The sequence below is a fragment of the Bufo bufo genome, chromosome 3 (assembly GCF_905171765.1).
Source record: "Bufo bufo chromosome 3, aBufBuf1.1, whole genome shotgun sequence".
NCBI classification, from domain to species: domain Eukaryota; kingdom Metazoa; phylum Chordata; class Amphibia; order Anura; family Bufonidae; genus Bufo; species Bufo bufo.
Window position 1 is genome coordinate 293,678,757 of NC_053391.1, and position 13,659 is coordinate 293,692,415.

General features: G+C 41.0%; 1 protein-coding gene across 1 annotated transcript in view; it reads right to left on the reverse strand.

Moving 5' to 3' along the window:
• AATF (apoptosis antagonizing transcription factor) overlaps positions 1-13,659 on the reverse strand; it is a 309,381-nt gene that overhangs the window by 206,144 nt on the left and 89,578 nt on the right. Inside the window, exon 4 of the mRNA XM_040424193.1 lies at positions 10,145-10,282. Coding sequence (XP_040280127.1) covers positions 10,145-10,282 — 138 coding nt within the window. The remainder of the gene's footprint in view (positions 1-10,144; positions 10,283-13,659) is intronic.

The window sequence follows — 13,659 nt, forward strand, 5'->3', positions numbered from 1 at the left end:
GGGGCACCTGAGGGGTTAATTGTGCGGATCACAGCCCCCTGTAAGAGATCGGGTGCTGCCAGGCAGCAGGGGGCAGTTATGTACCCAATTCTTAGTATATTCTAACTTGAAGCGTCCCCATTACTATGGGAACGCCTCTGTGTTAGAATATACTGTCGGATCTGAGTTTTCACGATCTAACGCAAATCCGGTATATTCTAACATAGAGGCGTTCCCATGGTGATGGGGACGCTTCAAGTTAAAATATACCATCGGATTGGAGAAAACTCTGATCCGATGGTATATTAATAGGGACTCCTGACTTTACATATAAAGTCAATGGGGGACGGATCTGTTTACAATTGCACCAATATTGTGTCAATGTAAACGGATCCGTCCCCATTGACTTGCATTGTATGTCAGGACGGACACGTTCGGCTCCGCACCGCCAGGCGGACACCAAAACGCTGCAAGCAGCGTTTTGGTGTCCGCCTCTAGAGCGGAAGGGAGGCGGAACGGAGCCAAACTGATGCATTCTGAATGGATCCGCATCCATTCAGAATGCATTGGGGCTAAACTGGAGCCTTGAAACGGATCTCACAGGCGGACCCTGAAATGGCAGTGTGAAAGTAGCCTTAGTGAAGTGCGCAGCGCACAAACCAATCAGCAAACACACACACAGCAGGGACCGCCCAAAGCGCCGCCGGCCAAAAAAAACACGGTGCATCACATGCAGCCCGGACAGCCCACAGCAGCGCGGCCGTCCAATCAAAGTCGCCACCCGGACCGCCCACAATTGCGCCAGCCAATAAACACACAGCGCACCACACGCTGTACGGACCGCCCAATCAGACCATCCCCACAACTGCCCCGCTGGCCAATAACCACCTCTTATGGTGTGTGGTGTCAGTTGGAGCAGAGTGCATAAGAAGCAGAGTGCATAAGAAGCGCCGCCATTACATGCACAGTGACAGAAATTGCTCTCAGATACACACTGCAGCTGCTGCCAGCAGTATTAGCCAGCACCACCAATCAGTGCCAGCAATAATTGCCAGCCATCAATCATTGCCACCAGTCACAGTAACAGCAGTCAGTGCCAGCCCTATCAGCCACCAGTCATAGTGCCCGCCGTCTCAGCACCACCAGTCAGTGCTAGCAGTCAGTGCGAGCTGTATCAGCCACCAGTCACAGTGCCAGTGGTCTCAGCACCACAAGTCAGTGCCAGCAGTCAGTGCCAGCCGTATCACCCACCAGTCACAGTGACAGCAGTCTCAGCATCAACAGTCAGTGCCAAGCGTATTAGCCACCAGTCACAGTGACAGTGGTTTCTGCACCACCAGTTAGTGCCAGCTCTATCAGCCACCAGTCACAGTGCCCGCCGTATTAGCACCACCAATCAGTGCCAGCTGTATCAGCCACCAGTCACAGTGCCAGCTGTATCAGCCACCAGTCACAGTGCCAGCTGTATCAGCCACCAGTCACAGTGCCAGCTGTATCAGCCACCAGTCACAGTGCCAGCTGTATCAGCCACCAGTCACAGTGCCAGCTGTATCAGCCACCAGTCACAGTGCCAGTGTTCTCAGCACCAGTCAGCGCCAGCCGGATCAGCCACCAGTCAGCGCCAGCTGTTTCAGCCACCAGTCAGCGCCAGCTGTTTCAGCCACCAGTCAGCGCCAGCTGTTTCAGCCATCAGCTGCAGTCTCAGCACCACCAGTCAGTGCCAGCAGTTTGTGCCAGCCATCTCAGGCACCAGTCACAGTGCCCACAGTCTCAGCACCACCAGTCAGTCCTAGCAGTCAGTGCCAGCTGTATCAGCCACCAGTCACAGTGCCAGTGGTCTCAGCACCACCAGTCAGTGCCAACCGTATCAGCCACCAGTCACAGTGACAGCAGTCTCAGCACCACGTGGCACTGCAAGTCTCAGCCACCAGTAAGTGCCAGCTGTTTTAGCCATCAGCTGCAGTCTCAGCACCACCAGTCCGTGACAGCCATCTCTGGCACCAGTCACAGTGCCCACAGTCTCAGCACCACCTGTCAGTGCCAGCAATCAATGCCAGCAGTATCAGCCACCAGTCACAGTGCCAGTGCTCTCAGCACCACCAGTCAGTGCCAGCCGTATCAGCCACCAGTCACAGTGCCAGTGCTCTCAGCACCACCAGTCAGTGACAGCTGTATCAGTCACCAGTCACAGTGCAAGTGGTCTCAGCACTACCAGTCAGTGGCAGTCATATCAGCCACCAGTCACAGTGCCTGCAGTCTCAGCCAAAAGTCAGTGCCCGTAACGCATATTACAGCTACATATAAGTCAGTATTACAGTAAGAGAAAATATTATAAAATTCTAAAAGTACAAGCCTATATTACTTGGACTTTTTACTAACATGCCACCCAAAAAAAAGGACACATCAAGTAGGACAAAAGACACAGACAATGAAACCCTACATAACCAAATTCTCCTGGAGAAACAGTCAAGTCAGCAAGTAAAAACGAAAAAAAGAAAGGCTGAAAAACAAAGAAAAAAAACTAGCAACTAGATCAATTCAAGAAAAAGAAAATGAGCGTCACAAAAACGGTATAGAGAAAGATTCAGAAGAGCAAATAAAAAACAAACAAACAATCTCTAAGAGAAAGACAAAGACAAGCAAATAGATCTATTGAAGAAAAGGAAAATGAGCGTAAGAAAAATGTGAAAGCACACAGAGCTAGGAGAGCAACACTACGTCAGCAACAAGCAATAAAAAGAGGCAGGATAACAGATCTGCAAACAGACAACACATTTATCAACAGCCACACAGGAGAGGATAAATGATATAAGAGAAAGACAAAAACGTAAGAGACATGCTGAAAGAGAAAAAGCTAGGAGAGCAAGTCTTACATCAGAAGAACGACAATTACAATGTTTGCGGCAAGCACAATTACAGAGACTGGCCTGAAGTAAACGAGTGGAAAATAACGAATCCCGGGCAACAATAGAAAGAATGGCAATGATAAATGATACAGTTAATATTAATGAGGGTAACATTATACCCCACACATGTGGAGATTTAAATCAGATATGCAATTTTTGTCAAGCAAAACATTTTGAAGGAGAAAGGCCATCTGATCAAAAATTTACACAATGTTGCTCAAAAGGAAAAGTAAATCTTCAACCAATTCGAACAAATCCGTTTATACAGCAGCTCATGGTGGGTCAGCATCATTACAGCAAAAATTTCGTGCAAAATATAAGGTCAATAAATAGTGCTCTAGCATTTGCATCTATGGGAGCTAACATTAGTCCGCCTTCTGGCTATGGGCCATACTGTTTTCGAATCCATGGTTCGATTTGTCACAGAGCAGGAACACTGCATCCTCAACAGGGTGAAAACAGACAGTTTGCACAATTATACATTTTAGATCCCTCTGAAGCTGCAGAACAAAGAACGCTAATTTCTGCCAATTCAGGAATAAATACAGAGCTTATGCAAACATTAAGTACATTTAGGGCACAATTCAATTGTTTTGCCGAGGCCTGCAAAATGTTGTACCAAGTTGAAAAAGAATATGAAGAGAATGCCGCCCAAAATGACAGTTATTAAGGAAGTGTCCATGACAATAGTACAAGATCGCAAAAATGACCAAAGGCACTATAACGCACCAAAATATAATGAGGTTGCTTTTATTTTTCAAAATGATGATGGAGAACCACCACTTGAAAGAGATCTTCTTATACACTGCAAACCAAGTGAAGATTATACAAATAAAAATAAAAAAAACACAAAGAATTAGTGTCCTTGATCCTAATTTGGAACCCATGGTTTATCCATGGTTATTCCCCTATGGGGATCAAAGCTGGGGAATTGACATTCCATTGCAAAACAGACCACAAGCTTTATTAAATTTACCAAACTAGTCACACAATCCTAGAGTTAGTCACTCAAATGCAATACTACGGTTACCGTCTTTCCATTAGAGAGGATTTTAATCCCTATTTAAATGCAGGCCGCCTTACACAGCAATATACAGGGTAGGCCATTTATATGGATACACCTTAATAAAATGGGAATAGTTTGTGATATTAACTTCCTGTTTGTGGCACATTAGTATATGTGAGGGAGAAACTTTTCAAGATGGGTGGTGACCATGGCGGCCATTTTGAAGTCGGCCATTTTGAATCCAACTTTTGTTTTTTCAATAGGAAGAGGGTCATGTGACATCAAACTTATTGGGAATGTCACAAGAAAAACAATGGTGTGCTTGGTTTTAACGTAACTTTATTCTTTCATGAATTATTTACAAGCTTCTCTTTGTTTACAGCCATTGACATGTCGCCGAGGTTAACACGTGAGGAGCGGATAGAAATTGTGTTGATGTCTGGTGAATGCAGTAACCGGGTCATTGCAGCATATTTCAATGCAAGACACCCTACGAGACCACCCATCTCCCATGCTACAGTTAGCAACAGGTGGAAATTATAGGCAATTAGCAAGACACCCCCAATAAAGGAGTGGTTCTGCAGGTGGTGACCACAGACCACTTCTCAGTTCCTATGCTTCCTGGCTGATGTTTTGGTCACTTTTGAATGCTGGCGGTGCTTTCACTCTAGTGGTAGGTACCATGAGACGGAGTCTACAACCCACACAAGTGGCTCAGGTAGTGCAGCTTATCCAGGATGGCACATCAATGCGAGCTGTGGCAAGAAGGTTTGCTGTGTCTGTCAGCGTAGTGTCCAGAGCATGGAGGCGCTACCAGGAGACAGGCCAGTACATCAGGAGACAGGCCAGTACATCAGGAGACGTGGAGGAAGCCATAGGAGGGCAACAACCCAGCAGCAGGACCGCTACCTCCGCCTTCGTGCAAGGAGGAACAGGAGAAGCACTGCCAGAGCCCTGCAAAATGACCTCCAGCAGGCCACAAATGTGCATGTGTCTGCTCAAACGGTCAGAAACAGAATCCATGAGAGTGATATGAGGGCCCGACGTCCACAGGTGGGGGTTGTGCTTACAGCCCAACACCGTGCAGGACGTTTGGCATTTGCCAGAGAACACCAATATTGGCAAATTCGCCACTGGCGCCCTGTGCTCTTCACAGATGAAAGCAGGTTCACACTGAGCACATGTGACAGACGTGTCAGAGTCTTGAGACGCCGTGGAGAACATTCTGCTGCCTGCAACATCCTCCAGCATGACCGGATTGGCATTGGGTCAGTAATGGTGTGGGGTAGCATTTCTTTGGAGGGGCGCACAGTCCTCCATGTGCTCGCCAGAGGTAGCCTGACTGCCATTAGGTACCGAGATGAGATCCTCAGACCCCTTGTGAGACCATATGCTGGTGCGGTTGGCCCTGGGTTCCTCCTAATGCAAGACAATGCTAGACATCATGTGGCTGGAGTGTATCAGCAGTTCCTGCAAGACTAAGGCATTGATGCTACGGACTGGCCCGCCCGTTCCCCAGACCTGAATCCAATTGAGCACATCTGGGACATCATGTCTCGCTCTATCCACCAACGTCATGTTGCACCACAGACTGTCCAGGAGTTGGCAGATGCTTTAGTCCAGGTCTGGGAGGAGATCCCTCAGGAGACCGTCCGCCACCTCATCAGGAGCATGCACAGCGTTGTAGGGAGGTCATACAGGCACGTGGAGGTCACACACACTACTGAGCCTCATTTTGACTTGTTTTAAGGACATTACATTAAAGTTGGATCAGCCTGTAGTGTGTTTTTCCACTTTAATTTTGAGTGTGACTCCAAATCCAGACCTCAATGGGTTGAAAAATTTGATTTCCATTTTTTTATTTGTGTGTGATTTTGTTGTCAGCACATTCAACTATGTAAAGAACAAAGTATTTCAGAAGAATATTTAATTAACTCAGATCTAGGATGTGTTATTTTTGTGTTCCCTTTATTTTTTTGAGCAGTGTATTATATTCGGACATTCCTTTGCATTGTGTGTTTGACTCAAAATTGTTGTTGGAAATTGCATCAACGTGGTGCAGAAAAAAATTATTGGACGAATGTATTCTGTCAACTTAATATCAGATGCAGAGCGTTACTGTCTGCGTCTACTATTGCTGCATGTGGCTGGTGCAGTATCCTTAGAAGATCTTCTGGACAATACACGGTAATGTCTATCCCACTTTCCAAGAGGCTGCAAAAGCAAAAGGACTTCTTAATGATGACGATGTGTTGGAGAACACTCTGGAAGATGCTGTCCACTTTACAATGCCTATTCAACTTAGGGAATTATTTGCATATGTCTGCGTTTTTGCATCATTACAAAATATGAATGCACTTTTTCTAAAATATGAGCAATATCTCATTGAAGATTTAGTTCAAACAAACAACACAATGATGATTGTACAATTTGTCGTAAGATCGCACTTAAAGAAATAGCCAACATTCTGGTACTACATGGCAAAAACTGAAGATTTTGGATTGCCTTCCACAATGCCAAATACTGATCAACTTTGGAATATGTATGATAAGGAATTACAAAAATACAGAGCTGAAGAAATGGAGAAAACATTAAACAGAGAACAAAAAAGAGCTTCAGAAAAAATATTTTCTGCAAGCAAAAATGACAACCTTTGCAACCGTTGTTTTTTCTTGGATGGTCCAGGAGGTAGTGGTAAAACGTATCTTTACAAAACCCTTCGCAGCACAGTTTGTGGAGAAGGTAACATTGCACTCCCTGTAGCCTCAACAGGTATAGCAGCCAATCTTCTTGAGGGTGGAAGAACATGCCACTCTCAGTTCAAATTACCTGTTCCGATAGTTGAGAAATCAATATCAAATATGCGTCTCAATTCTGCTGATGCTGAAAATTTGAGATCTACAGTGCTCATTTGGGATGAGTGTACAATGGCCCCGTCTATTGCTCTTACAGTGGTTGACAAACTGCTAAAAGAAATGATGGATAACCAGAAACCCTTTGGAGGAAAAGTTTTATTACTTGGTGGAGATTTTCGGCAAACACTTCCTCATGGTGACTGGACAAAAATTGTTAAAAGCATGTATAAAGTATAATAAACTGTGGCAAAATTTCCAAATACTTAACCTTACAAACAATATCCGTTCAGTTGATACTGAATTCAGCAATTGGTTGATCCAAGTTGGCAATGGTGATACACCACACATTGACGGTTTGCCTGAAGACATAATTGAAATCCCTTCAAAAATTTTATGTACAGGAAATATTGTCAACAACTTTTTTGGAGAAAGAATTTTAATTGCTGATGTCTCAAAGATAACAAAAAAATTTATTCTTTGCCCAAAGAACTCTGATGTTGATAGCATAAATGAAGAGGTGCTAAACATTTTGGAAGGAGATACTGTGACATTCCTTAGCTCAAACTCAATTGATGACTCAACTGAGGAAGATATGCAGAACTATCCTACTGAGTTTCTTAATGAGTTAACTCCAACAGGAATGCCGAGGCATAAACTAAACCTTAAAAAGGGAGCAATAATTATGCTCCTCAGAAATATAAACACTAAAAGAGGATTGCGCAATGGAACTCGCCTCTTTGTTAAAAACTTGAAAAGAAACCTTATTATTGCTCAAGTAATAACAGGTTCAGCGGAAGGGGACATGGTCTTTATTCCACATATTGATTTAGCTCCATCCTCTACTAATTTGCCATTTACCTTAAGACTACAATTTCCAGTTGCATTAGCCTTTGCCATGACAATTAATAAAGCTCAGGGGCAAACCTTAGAAAAAGTTGGCATTTACTTGCCAGAACCAGTATTCTGCCACGGTCAGTTATATGTTGCATTATCTAGAGTTAGAACTTTCAGTTGTGGTTGCAAAGGTTGTAGATGGTCCTGAACAAGGCAAACTGTTGCCAAATTCAGATAGAATATTTACAAGAAATGTTGTGTATAAAGAAATTTTATAGAAAAATTTCAAGAGGTTAATAAATACCTTTTTCCTGAATATCTGATTCAGGTATTGTATATTGCAGATTGTTACAAACTATACTTACTGTATCGTGATATATACCTTTCCATTTTATTTTTATTATTAATTTACTTTTAACTTCTTTCCAAAATATTTTTGACAAAAGAAAATAAAACAAGAAATACAATGTGGTTAAATTATCTTACTATTTAATATAGACTGTTTCTACTAATGTTTATATACTACTATACTACTGTTCTAGCGCCTGTTATTATAACGGGCTTAATGTCTAGTAATCTACGAAAAGGGAAATTTGAATGTCAGTGTGGTGCACCCCACTGTCTAACCTCTTACATATTGTCTCTCAAAAGTTGTTAAGTATGATTTATACAGATACCAGAGCCAATGGTGATATGTCATCAACCAATCCAAGCAGAGAGAAGATGAGATTAGACAAAAGTATAAACTATAAAAAAGTAAGTAAAATAAAACTGTGCAAAGACAGAAAAAAAAATCTGATACCTTGATCACCTGACAAAATAAAGTGTACAGGCAACACAATCTCTAGGTTATAAGGGTATTGCGTATTTTTGAAAAACTGCATTAAGGCATTAAAAAAAAAACACAACTGAGAGGAGATCTAATAACTACATATAAATATTTCAGGGGTCAGTACAGAGATCTCTCCCATCATCGCTCAGTGCAGAGATCTCTTCCAGGACTGTGACTAGGTGACATCCTCCATGTCTAGAGGAAAAAAGGTTTTTACATAAACATAGAAGAGGATTCTTTACTGTAAGAGCAGTGAGATTATGGAACTCTCTCCTAGAAGTGGTGATGGTGAACTAAAAGAGTTCAAGAGGGGCCGGGATGCATTTCTGGAGCTTAAAAATATTATAGGTTATAGTTATAAAATTTCTGGAGAAGGGCTGTTGATCCAGGGAGTTATTCCGATTGCCTAAATGGGGTTGGGAAGGAATCTTTTCTTCTAAAATGAGGAAAGTAGGCTTCTACCACAGTGTGTTATTTGCCTTCTTCGGAATCAACTTGCAGGATAAAAAGCTGAATTGGATGGGTGTCTTTTTTCAGCCTTACAAACTATGTTACTATATAAGATGTCTGACTTTCATTATTTACATTAGACATGAGATAACCCCTTTAAAGTAGCACATAGGAAACCTAGCTTTAGTTTGGGAGTTTCCCTTTAAGCTTGCAGTGGAAAGAGGGGTATGTGATTATCAGATTGACCGTTGCTTAACCCCTTAAGGACCATGGGATTTTCCATTTTTGCGTTTTCGTTTTTCACTCCCCGCCTTCCTTAGTCCTACATTTTTTTTTATTTTTCCATTCACATAGCTTTATGAGGGCTTATTTCTTTGCAGGACAAGTTGTACTTTCTAATGGCACCATTTACGCTTGCATAGTAGTAGGAAGCGGGAAAAAAATTCCAAATGGGGTAGAATTGGGAAAAAACAAAATTCTGATAAAGTTTATTTATTTTTTTAAACTGTACACTATGCGGTAAAATTGACCTGTTATCTTTATTCCCCAGGTCAGTACCGTTACAACGATACCACACATAATTTTCCTTGCAAACTATTTTTTTATAACAATATTCTGACCCCTATAACTTTTTGTAGTTATGTGTACGGGGCTGTGTGAGGGCTAATTTTTTGGAGGGACAATCTGTTCTTTTCAGTGATACCAATTTGAAGTGTGCGCGATTTTTTGATAAAAAATTATTGGGTAGTTGAAGTGACAACTTCCCTGTTATGCCATTTGCCTTATGCCATTAATATTGTTATATTTTAATAGTATTTTTATTTTAAGGAAAGCGGGGTGATTTGTACTTATTTTTTTATTTTTATTTTTTTTATATTTGCAAAAAATGTTGAACCACTGTCTTTGTGCCGACTTGAGTTTATCTAGTAGCAGGATCTGAAATTTCACTCTGTTCTGTCAGACAGCTCACCTGATGGGCTCCTTATCTCTGACCTTAAAAGCACTCATTAAAACTCAATTCTTATCTTACTGGTAAGAAGGTAGCTTATATAAGTGTTTGAGCTTTTAGTAATTTACAGATAAGGTTTATTAGAATATATTTTTTTATAAACACACCATTTTTTAGCCCAAAGTGAGTAAAAATGCAACCATAAAAAATTGTCCCCGAAGTTGTACATTGCCTTTTAAGATTAGTTCCCCTTAAAAATGGTTATGCGAATTTTAAACAGCAAAACGTTTCCCAAATTTGAACACATACTTCAAGTAATGTACAAGAACTTACTATTTGTTAATGGCGCTAAAAACTCGGTTCCTCCTTCTTTCTTAAACAAGGCAAACATATCATGTTGTGGAAGCTGATTAGCTGAAACAAGTACTTTCTGAAGTTTTATTCGTCCTTCCAGAAGCTGATCCCAAATGCCTGGACAAACAAAACACAAAATTGTTACGACCAAAAGAATATACTACATAGTACACAACAAGGATATGGTCTACTATATTATGCCAAACACCAGCAAAATCCAATTTTCTAGCTATGTGACTCATAAGCATTATATTATATAGCAAATTATCTGCACAGGACCTGCAGAGCCGCTACAGTAGCAATGGATCCAGAACCCATCGGTATTATCAGGCAAGTATGATTACCACGGCGGGACTGGCCATGCTAAGTGGGAAGGGCTGTAAAAAGAAATAGAATGCTGCAGACTTCCACCAACTAACTAATCTAGACGGGAAATATGAATAATTTTCTCTAGGTGTGAATGTAGTCTTACAGTAAAGAAGACTACCCGCTGAAGCCTGAAGCTTTTTTCCTATAGACAGCTCATCCTCATTCTTTTGAGGTGCTGTTATAGTGATCAGCATTTCAGAGAATTTGTATCCGAGCTTTTGTATGCTGTATGGGAAATGTATAGCTGCCTGCAGCTTTTCCCTACAACACCAACTTTTAGATGGAATTTTAGCTGCCGGAAGTGGGTATATAGAAGATAGGTTTTCCTAATAGAATAAGTACCTCATTCGAGACAGTGGCCTACATTTACTAAGGCTCCTTTCACATCACCATTTCTCCTTTTCGTTCTCCGGCTCCGTTGAGGAGCAGGAGAACGGAAAGGAAGGATTATGCAGATAACCGAGACCTAACTGAGCGTAACGGAGCCTAAAGACCCCATAGACTATAATGGGGTCCGTTCGGTGTCCGCTCAGAATATGATTTTTTAGAGCGGAGACTAAAGTTCTGTTGCAGTTATCTGCAGAATCCGTCCTTTCGTTCTCCTGCTCCTCAACGGAGCTGGAGAACGGAAAGGAGAAACAGTGATGTGAAAGGAGCCTAATGTGTTTGTGTCTAGATCTTGTTGTAAAATAAGTCAAAATTTTGTGCATTTCTGATGCATAAAGTAAATGTGCCAAAAATAATAATCCATTTCACCTTGCTTCTCAAGGTGGTGTGGCTTAATGGGAAAAACGAGCAAGGTTTAGCAGAAAGCTTAATATGTGATAATGTGGGCCAAAAATATGCAAAAGGAGGTGGTATAAAGTACATCTTTTTTATTCATTATTTTGAAGTTAGCATGCATTACATATTATTTTCATAAATTAAAAACTGGTGCATCTTTAGATTGATGGACTTTACACAGTCTACATTTTAGACTGTGTTCTAACAAAAAACAAGGTTTTATGACTGCACTGAAAAGCTATCAATTTAAGTGCTAAGAAAGGGTCCCAGGATTTAGCTACAACTCTGTTAGAGAGGCTCCAGCAGACCCAGCCCTTTTATGCATTACATCAGGGGTGCACAACCTTTTTTGGTCTGGGGGCCGCATTGTCACATCGCTCCATTTCAAGGGGCCACAAATAAATGTAAAAATGTTGATCGGCGCTCATCTACCTATTACACAAGCCAGTGCAAAGTGACTGGGGAGGAGTGATCGCTGCCACAGTCATTCCGCCTTCATTTAGATTACACAGGGAGATGTGCTGCCGATAATCGGACATCTTTGATCCTCATAAAATATGCAAATCAGCCGACAAATGAGCAATTCCTTGATTATTGATGATTATACCATCCAGATATAAGATATGAGCGCTCCTATAAACACTTGTTCCCAGTAATTGTCCCAAATATTGTGCTGTAGCATAGCCCCTGAAACCGAAGAGTTATACTTACCTGCTCCCCACCGCTCTGGTCCTTTGCACTACCCCGCTGTTTACACCTGGCAGTGCATGGACATGGTCATACACCACTGCAGCCAATGACTGGCTTAGGCGGTGATGTGGCCACAAGCAGCATGTCACTTCTGAAGCCAGTCATTGCCTGTTGCTGTGCAAGTGACCATGGCCACTTTTCATTTGGGGGAAACTGTACAAAACGTTTTAAAAAATTATATTTTTTTCAAACTATAGCTCCTTATTCTTTAAATATGCAAACTGACACCAAAATAAATTATTAGAATTAGTTCCCTATTTTGTGTAGGCCGTTTTGTTATATAATATGAAAAGTTTCACGTGAATGGGGCGGTAACGGTGACTGTTATGGTTGGTTGCAGAATATAAAATCTGTGATACAGTCCTAACCTCAGTATCTGAGGAAAGGGATTTAGAGATCATTATTTCAGAAGACTTAAAGGTAGGCAGACAATGTCATAGAGCAGCAGGAAATGCTAGCAGAATGCTTGGGTGTATAGGGAGAGGCATTACCAGTAGAAAGAGGGAGGTGCTCATGCAGCTCTTCAGAGCACTAGTGAGATCTCATTTGGAGTATTGTGCGCAGTACTGGAGACCATATCTTTAGAAGGATATTCATACTTTGGAGAGAGTTCAGAGAAGAGCTACTAAACTAGTTCATGGATTGCAGGATAAAACTTACCAGGAAAGATTAAAGGACCTTAACATGTATAGCTTGGAAGAAAGATGAGGCAGAGGGGATATGATAGGAAATCAACAAGGTAAAAGTGAGAATATTTACAAGAAAAACTGCTACAAGAGGACATAGTTTAAAATTAGAGCAGCAAAGGTTTAAAAGTAATATCAGGAAGTATTACTTTACTGAGAGAGTAGTGGATGCATGGAATAGCCTTCCTGCAGAAGTGGTAGCTGCAAATACAGTGAAGGAGTTTAAGCATGCATGGGATAGGCATAAGGCCATCCTTCATATAAGATAGGGCCAGGGGCTATTCATAGTATTTAGTATATTGGACAGACTAGATGGGCCAAATGGTTCTTATCTGCCGACACATTCTATGTATTATTATTTTTCTAACTTAATATATTTCTGCTACATATGTCCCCCAAGAGGTCATAAAAAGACCTTGGGGGACACTGTCTCTTAAATTTTGCACTTTTTCCTTTTTATTTTTTACTTCTATTTGAATTTTATAAATATTTTATTGTATTATTTTTTATAATTTTATTATTTTTTTTTAGAATTTTCTATAATATTTTAAAATATATTTTTGCCACATAATATGTCCCCCAAGGGGTCATAAAAAGACTGTTGTGGGACAGTGAACACTCTTATTAAGCACTTTTTCCTTTTTATTGTATTTTATTGTATTATTTTATTGTATTATTTATTTTTTGTGCCACATATTTTATTTCTCTTTTCTTTTATTTATATTTTATTATATTTTTATTTAGTTTTCAAAAAAATAATAAACAGTTTTTACTTTTTTTTATTATATATTTTTACCACATAATGAAAGACCTTTGGGAGACAATAAGTGACTTTTTTTTGTACTATTTTCACTGTAACTGGAGCATCCAAAGGAGCCCCAGTTACAGGGAAACCAGCCTGCTGCG